Source organism: Macrobrachium nipponense, chromosome 18 (assembly GCF_015104395.2).
Source record: "Macrobrachium nipponense isolate FS-2020 chromosome 18, ASM1510439v2, whole genome shotgun sequence".
In the NCBI taxonomy this organism is placed as follows: Eukaryota; Metazoa; Arthropoda; class Malacostraca; order Decapoda; family Palaemonidae; genus Macrobrachium; species Macrobrachium nipponense.
The window spans coordinates 42,426,457-42,435,205 of NC_087211.1; the positions used below are offsets into that span (position 1 = coordinate 42,426,457).

General features: G+C 44.0%; 1 protein-coding gene across 1 annotated transcript; it reads left to right on the forward strand.

Annotated features, from left to right (window-relative positions):
- Positions 1 to 847: 847 nt before the first annotated feature.
- LOC135197001 (serine/threonine-protein kinase pim-3-like) lies at positions 848 to 6,373 on the forward strand. The gene is made up of 4 exons (XM_064223890.1): positions 848 to 1,115; positions 1,583 to 1,875; positions 4,466 to 4,841; positions 5,084 to 6,373. Exons 1-4 carry the CDS (start codon positions 1,034 to 1,036, stop codon positions 5,518 to 5,520), a joined length of 1,188 nt encoding a protein of 395 aa, XP_064079960.1. The 5' UTR covers positions 848 to 1,033; the 3' UTR covers positions 5,521 to 6,373.
- The last annotated feature ends 2,376 nt before the right edge of the window (positions 6,374 to 8,749 follow it).

The following is an 8,749-nucleotide window of genomic DNA, read 5'->3' on the forward strand; positions in this document are numbered from 1 at the left end:
CCATGCAGTGCTCAAGAATTCCCCGTGCTTGAAAGGTGATGGAGAAGGCTGAGAGATGTGGGGCAGAGTAAAGGGAGGGGGGAGGGTTCGCCAACACTGGGAGTGAGGGAGGAGGGTGACCGGATGTTTCATGATTGCGTTAAACATTGGATGGGAGAACGGACACTTCAAAAGACCCACTGACATGACAGACAAACCTACGCTCGCAGGAAACGATCCTCCAGACTTATAAGAATTGTGTAACTACCACAGAAGGAAGCGCAGAGAGAAGGAGAAGGAGTTTTGGGGGTGGGTTTGCCCGCCATCCACAGCAGCAGCAGTCACGGCTAACGGACTACCCACGCCCGCTTCGCATTCCTAGCACGCCCTTTGCCGGATATCTCCTCGAGACCCCATCTTCCTGTCGCCGACCCACACCCCCCCCCCCCCCCCCCCAGCCTCTCATGCCATCTCCGTAGATTGTCCATCAATAATATAGAACAACGGCGATTTTCAACTTGACACGAAACATATTACACGAACAAACACACGTGAGCGCGTGTGAGTGTGTGTGTATGCGTATGCAACCTCCAGTTTGTATTGAATACCAGGCTAGTGACGTCACGAGAGAGAACCGCCTAACCTCCCTGCGAGACAGTACCACTCCACGAAGCAAGTAGTGCGTTTGCGATCCTGTTTTCTCATAGAAAATCGGCTGTCACTGTCTATTTTCACTACAAACTTACATAAACGTCATATAGGAGTGCCTTTGGAAGGTAATTCCCCGGCAAATCCCCTCGGAAACAATAAATCGAGGTATGTTTTGGAGGGAGCGGAGGGATATCCGTGGAGAATATAAGCTCCCGTTCGTCACTGAAGAGTAATAGTACTACAGTGACCAAGGGAGTGAACGCTGCTCCCCAGTCCTATGTAAGCGGCCAAGTCGTTGTTGTCGTTGCTCTCAGTGCATCATCACCGACCTTAGTGGTCGCCTCACTTGGATTTATTTTGTGCATCGAAGTCCACGTTCAGTGGCAACTGGAACATATTCACAATGTTTAAAGTGTTTACGTCAGTGAATAACTATCTGAATTCAAGCCCAGTCATGGGCATCCCACAAGAGAAAGTCAAACAAGGTTAGTTTTTGGAGCGCGTTGTGTCTTGTGTTTTTGTGGACTTAGACGAAATTTTCGGGGTCGGTGTGTTTGTGTTTTGGAAGTCTTCTACCTCCTGGTGGAGACGAGTGCATAAGAGGGGTTGTTAATTGTCAGACAATTCATTCAGTCTCGCTATTGTTCTAATAAATTCGAGATTTTCACATTTTCATCTTTGAGCTGAAATATTTGTTTTAGTAGTCGGGGTTTGGGAAGTTGCAAGACGAAGTGACTCTGTCCGTTCATTTTTAATATAAATATCATGGTGATAATTTGTTCTTCCTAGAAATGTTAGCTTCTGGACAATCAAAGACATAGGAGGATGTTTCATGACGGAAGTGTTATGTTTTGAATATCACTGGTAATTTTAAGGCTTGTTCTAAGTTATAAGTCCTATATCCTTTTACATGTAAGCCAAAATACTAACGAGAGTTGTTTTTATTTTGCAGTGGCCATGGCCGTTCGCGAAGCAGCAGCGCGCGAACACCACAACAATAATCTCAACAGTAACATGGACTCAAACCAGCCAGCCCGTAACAACAACAACAACCAACACGGTCACCACCACCATCTCCACCACCATCATTCCCAGCTGCCCTTCGATCGCCAGTACAAAGTTTTCGTGGATCAGATCTTGGGCGAAGGGGGTTTTGGCCGTGTGTATGCGGGCGTCCGTATCAGGGACAACCTCCCTGTGGCCATTAAGCAAGTGTCCAAATACAGAGTGCCTGCTTGGGGAACGGTAAGTTGAGGAAACACTTTCTTTTCTTCTTCACTTGATTTTCATGCTTGTTTGTTTTCAAAATATATAGCCTGTATGTTTTGGTCAGTATCAGTGTAGTGATGATTAAGATTATCATGGTAAATTACATTTACTTGCAATTTTCATGTCATTGAAATTGAGTTAAATTGATATACTTTTAAATTTTATTAAGTGGAATTAGAAAGGTGTCCTGTGAGTGCAGACCTTATGTAGTGCATTGAATGCAAAGTGAATATGCGGGGAATGTGACTTAATGTTTCCTGTTACATATGCGATTTTCCTCAACGGCGAATGGAGGGTGAATTATGTACGTTGCATGAATACTTGCTGAAAAGTCCAACACAAATTGAAGTCACTTGTTTAAGTCAGCGAGGCCGTTGGGAGTGCGAGCGTTTGGCCTACTTAACTGCTCAGACCTGTTTATTAGCCTCCGTGATAGAAGTTATACTTTGCTATTTTCATTGTCGAAGTGGGATCTAGTTAAATTACACCATCTTTATTTTGAATATATGCAGTGATTGACCCATTAATGAATTAACCTCTGGTATTCAAAAGCACACCACCACAGTCCAGCGTTTTCCATTCCGATGCCTTTCATCCTGCTGAAAGCAGCAGGGGAGAGAAAAAGAAACACGATTTGAAAGTAATCCTCCAGGTTTGAGTTTTGTTGCCGACGAGTAACAAGTTTCGTAGGGTTTTAGGTGACAAAACAGTTTTCCGCCTGTTATGTTTGAGGCTGTTGGACGAATATAGGTCAGCTAGATTGTCTTGTGTGGGTGTAATGTGTACAAAAGCAGATGGTGGGGGGTAAGGGAGGGAAGCTGCATCAATGGAAGGCTATTTCAGCAGTGGAAATTAGGTCTTCTTCAAAAATGGGGATTTTTTATTTCTCCTCAATAATACGTTCGATTCATACTTTATAAAGTAGCAGACGTTCTTGATGCGTGGGTGTAAAAAGAGAGAGAGAGAATGGCGAAGTGCGCAGTATTTGTCGGCCTTGAAATGTATTCTTGGCGGTTTGCAAAGAATCGCTTTTATTAGATTTCTTGGTCGGTACTTTAATAAAGAAAAAAACACGTCCGGCAACTTTTTTCATTCGATCTGTCGTTAAGGTGTTTCTTTGCCTAGATTCTTTAATTGAGCAGGTGCGTAGGTGGTCTAGTGAAGGTGTATCAGTCTCATGATTTGCAACAGGCGGACTTACGTGAATGAGGAATACGAACGTGTTTCGTTTGAGAACTGAATGTTAGGGAACTCTCATATATCGATTAATTTGGATTGCATGGCGTCTGAAAGCATTTAGAGAGGGAGAGAGAGAGTTATGTTTTGGTTGGAGAGCAGGACGACCGCGAGGTGGAAAGAGAGAAGAAGAGAATGTTTGGGTGCACTCGGCCTCTCCAATGATGACTTTCAATCGATGTCATGGGGGGGAAGGGGGGTGAGAGGGAAGCAGTGGAACGAGGTGGGTGGGTGGCCTTCGCCAATACCTCTGGCACATACACATGCACACCCAGTTGCGCAAGTTCGTGTGTATATATACAGACACTGAGAAACCTTCAGGAACCGATAGTAAAGATGCGAATAACTTCCGCTTACATATTCGACAAGTATCGGCGTGGGGGAGGCTCGGTCAGACCCTTAAGGGGAAGACAGTGGGTCGTTTTATTTTCGTGCAGAAAATCATTTTACATCTTTCTTTTGTGAGCCTGACAGGTAGATTGGGACTCGGATTATCTCAACCTTTTGTTTCTATTTTTTTTTTTCCTCCCTCCATGATTTCTATCAACGGTGCATTCTTAATGTGTCTGCGTTTTGTTTGTAAGCAGGCGTCATTACGTGACGACATTTAAAGACTGGAAGTAGGAAAGTGATGTAGTGTTAGCATGGTCAGAATATAACGTCAAGAAATGGGTTGGGAGCCTACCACGTAGATGGAATGGATAGAAGGGATGTGTGACTGGGTGGTAAAACCCACTTCTCTACTCCTTCCATCCATCCCGTACCCCCACCCCCCTTCCTGCTACTAGTACCTTACCTTCTCTTCTGCTTAGAGTCGGTTGTCATGGCAATAGGTGTCTGATCCTCCACCCTTTTGCTTTCCTCCTAAGACCTTCCTCTGCCTCCCAACTCAAGGGTGACTTTAGAGGGATCTGTGAACTTGAGGGTAGTTACGTATGTATTAGTCTAGTCACCTCTCTCTCTCTCTCTCTCTCTCTCTCTCTCTCTCTCTCTCTCTCTCTCTCTCTCTGTAAAGTGGGTCATCTCTGCGATCGTAAACAAAACAAGCATTAGTTAAGAGGATTGGTAAGAGGGTTGGTTTCGGTTCTTGTTGCCAAATTCCAGTGGGTTTGAGACTCGTGGTGTCGACTTAGACAAGTGAAAGTTTCCTCCAAAGATCAGTTTCGTCGTGGAAAGTCCTGTGTGGTTGTAACAATAGTCATTTTAAGGCAAGCTCACTCACAGATTCACCTTTTTAAATCTGGTTTATTTTTATTTTGTAAACTTTTCTTTTTAAACTTCTCTTTGAACGTCATCATTTGTACTTATGGCCTTCTTTCTTCTTCCACAGTTGAAAGGTCAGCGAGTTCCCCTGGAAATCTGCCTCCTCAAGAAGGCCTCCCACATTCCTGGTGTCATCAAGCTAATTGCTTGGTTCCAGCTCTCAGATTGCTTCATCATCGTCATGGAGCGACCTGAATCAGTGAAGGATCTTTTCGACTACATCACCGAGAGGAAGTACTTACCCGAGCCTGAAGCTCGGTACCTTTTCCGTCAAGTAGTCGACGTCGTCAGACAGTGCCACGCAGCTGGTGTCATTCATCGTGACATCAAGGATGAGAATCTCCTTGTTACCACAGACAGACAGGGCAGGAAGGTCCTCAAGCTCATCGACTTTGGTTCGGGAGCGTTCTTGGAGGACCACATCTACACAGACTTTGATGGTGGTGAGTATCTCCTAATGCCCATTTGACACTTCTTTATGTGCATATCAATGCGTTTTTATACTGTGCAACTATATAATGCAATGGTGGTGATGGTGCCAAGTGTCAGGTTACTGATGGCTCCCAGCCAGCGGGAAACCTTGTAAGGCGTAATCACCAGCATTGCCTCCTGGGATAAAGTTTCCCTCAGAATTTCCCTTGGTAATTGCTGACTGTGACTGACCTTGTTTTCTCTCTTGTTTCAGGTACTAAGGTATATGCCCCACCTGAATGGATCCAGCACAACCAGTACCAAGCCAGTCCTGCCACAGTGTGGTCGTTGGGTATCTTGTTATACGACATGGTGTGTGGCGACATTCCCTTTGCCACAGACGAACAGATCTTGGCGGCGAGATTACACTTCAGAGTTCCCGTCTCAGAAGAGGTCCAAAGTCTCATCCGTCTCTGCTTAAGGTACAGACCAGAGGAACGTCCATCCCTTGAGCAGATTTTACAGCATCCTTGGTTAAGAGGACCTCGTGACTCTGGTGCCAACTTCATCGGGGGAATGGGCATGGGTATCAGCGGTTCCTTGGGCCCAATGGGGCTCTCCCTAAACGATTCCTTACTCGACAGTGACGCCTCTTCACTCGATAAGCATTCGACGGGGAGCGACGCGTCGCGCGAGTCGGAAGAGTTTTGACGTCCGGGAGCTGGGTAGGCCTCTTCCGGCCGGTGACGCCCCCATGGGAAGTCAGCAGCCACGGAAGACCCAATCCTTTATAAACTCCGTTCCACAAGCCCTTCCTTCTTCTGTAGCTAGTGAAATACGTGGATTCTCGTCCGCCAGGTGCGGCGGCGGAGGCGCTGGCTCGCCCCCCCCCCCCCCCCCCCCCCCCCCCCCCCCCCCCCCCCCCCCCCCCCCCCCCCCCGAAAAATCCCCCTCTCCCAACCTCGCAGCCCCGTGTCCGGTCGCCATCGCCCTCCTGCAGTGAGCGGAGCAGCAGCAGCTTTTTGTTTTTTTCTCATCTCGTCGGTTCACCTCTTCCCTCCTGCCGCAGTAGGGAGATGCCCCGGGTCACGGTACCTTCAGGTCCCTCACACACTCCGTCGTGAGAAAGAAGGAAAGAAAATGGACCTAGTCGGTGCTATGTACCCCCATTACTAAGGGACCCTGTGCCTGATTAAAAAATTAAAATTAAAAAAAAATATATGGCACGTTAATCTCACCAAAGCCTCGGAAACGACCTTTTGGCCGGGTGTTGTCCAAATCCGGCCTCGAAGGCGTTCTGTCTCATGTATAATTATTGTTTTTCTCTGAGAGAAATTGTACATATTGTAATTTAAAGTATATTTATAGTAAGTTATATTGTACATATTGTAATGAATCTTGCTTTTTAAGATTAATTTATATCTGTCAGTTTCGACAGGGGAACCTCCCTTCAATGCAAGTGGTGTTTTGTATTACAAAAAGTTTATACAGAAAGATATCCTTATTTTTGTAAGAAAATACCCTACAAAATTCCCGTGATTAAAAATAAAATGTTGAGAACTTATATTGCACACTTTCATTTGCTCCTGAAATTTTGAATTTGGGAAAGTTACAAAAAACTTATTTGGCTTGGCTTATGGCTATGCAAGAACAAGAAGAGCTTTAGATACTTCCAACAAAAATACACTGAACAATTATTAAGCAACATAATTACATTGTAGCTATAATGGAAAAGAATATGAATATTGTAGCTATAAAAGAAAAGAATATGTTTGAGAAATATTTTGAAGGTCATGGAATTGCAATATTGAGGATGGTTTTGAACTTTACGAAATTGAAATGTTGAGAATTATTTTGAACTTCATGAAATTGGAATGAGGATTATTTTGAAACTCAAGAAATTGAAATGTTGAGGAAGAAAAGATATGCCAACCAAAGAATATAAGATAACAAAACAATAAACATTGAGAATTGAACTTTATGAAACTGAAATTTTGAGAAAGCATAAATATCCTCTCCAATAGCATGTTCTTAAATTACTTCGATGTGTAGCTCCGCAAAACTAACAATTGGAATGTATACATTGGAATTTATACAGCTTCTCAAGGCTGATTAACAACTCCAAGATTTGTGATATAACTAATCACAAAATCCAAACAGCCAACTGCTCAAAGTCTGCAAGAACTTCAAGTAACTCATGAGAAGTCGGACAATTGAACAATTTTCCACAAAAGCTTGACCTCTGAAAGCGAGGGAAAAAATTATATATAGTACGTACATATATCCCGAAGAGCGTAAACTCTACGGAAGTTTATCGCCACGTTTTAAAATGGTCTTGTTCTGAAAATTCTCGCCTTAAGATTTGAAGTAGTTTTCCTTAATACAATCATTTCCCCAAGAGAGCTATGCCCTTGTAAAAAAATAGACAAAAATCTTTCTCAACAAGCAATGATTTTTCGATGAATAAATAAACTTGATAATCTACGGAGGATACATAATACATAAAATTTTACTGTCCATTCAAGCTTATCGTTCAAACGATCTATCTATACACACATGAATAGAATCCTAGATTCAGTAGCAGACGTATGCATCAAACATCGAATTATGAAACTTGATAAATCAAGAACCCCTTCATCTCGAAGTTCAGTTCCTCCACTCACGCCAAGTCACGCCCCTAGCGGCCTGCAACAACGCCTTTCCTAATTACTGATACGTACATGCGCGCCCGCATACATAAACATATTCATATGCATATGCTTACACTGAAAAATCAATAGTTATTATCATCATTAAAGAGCTGCATGGTTTTAGGTGATTAAAATAAGTTTTCGAAGCTACTGTACACGTGATGTTTTTCATAATGAGGTTAAAGTTAAGTATATCTTATTTTTACCAGTCCACTGAGCTGATTAACAGCCGAAATATATACATATTTACATTTCACAAGACATCACCCATTTAAAACGCTATTCTGGACAAAAATAGCTCGGATTAAACGACAGTAAATCACGGCTACTTTCTTGACGCAACTGCTCAAAACTTAGAATGGGTATAACACTCACAAACGGGTTTTCTTCAGTCACTCATACCATACCAACCCTCCCCTGTTCTTTGACTTCACAGATCCTTTTCCGAATTTCGGAATGACTGATCGAATCAAACCAATCAGAGCAACGGACAGTAAATGCCAACCTGTGCTTGGAAACGCTTTGAACCCTCCTTGCACAATGCACATATTCAGAAGGTCGAAATTAACAGGAAACTCGTCCAGCTAAGGCGAAAACACAAGAGCGCAAAAGCAATACGTAATGAGGTTCGGATAAAACGACCCGCAAGCAGCCTGGGGATGTGAGTGTGTGTGCGTGCGTGCGTGTGTTGGGGAATGGGGGGTCAGAAGGCCCGGGATGTCTCTGTATCTCTTTTTCGCAAATGCACGCGGCAGGGGGCTGCAGTCATGCAGTGCCAAGCAGGCAGGCAGTCCTCTCTCTCTCTCTCTCTCTCTCTCTCTCTCTCTCTCTCTCTCTCTCTCTCTTTCTCTCTTCCTGTACTCCGTCGAAATCAATACTGGACCCAAACGGAAGGCAGCCCCCCGATCAAGAACATAAGATCAGGAGCGTAGCACAGAAGCAATAGCACACTGCCAATGCTTGCCTTGTGTATGTTTGTGCTCGCTTAAAGGAGAGAGAGAAAGAGAGAGAGAGAGAGAATGGTCCAAACAGAACAGAAACGATGTAGACTTGGATTTGCATGGAGAAGGGCACAGACCCATTTTGGGAAGTCGCACCGACCATGCGTATTTACGTTTTGCAACATGATGGCTTTTCCCATCGTTTCCTGATGCTGCCATTGTCATAGAATTTCTTGTTATACCAACAGACTCTTGTCGTCGTTTGCTGTCTTGCCTTCTGGTGGAAGACGCTAAATATAATCACGAAAT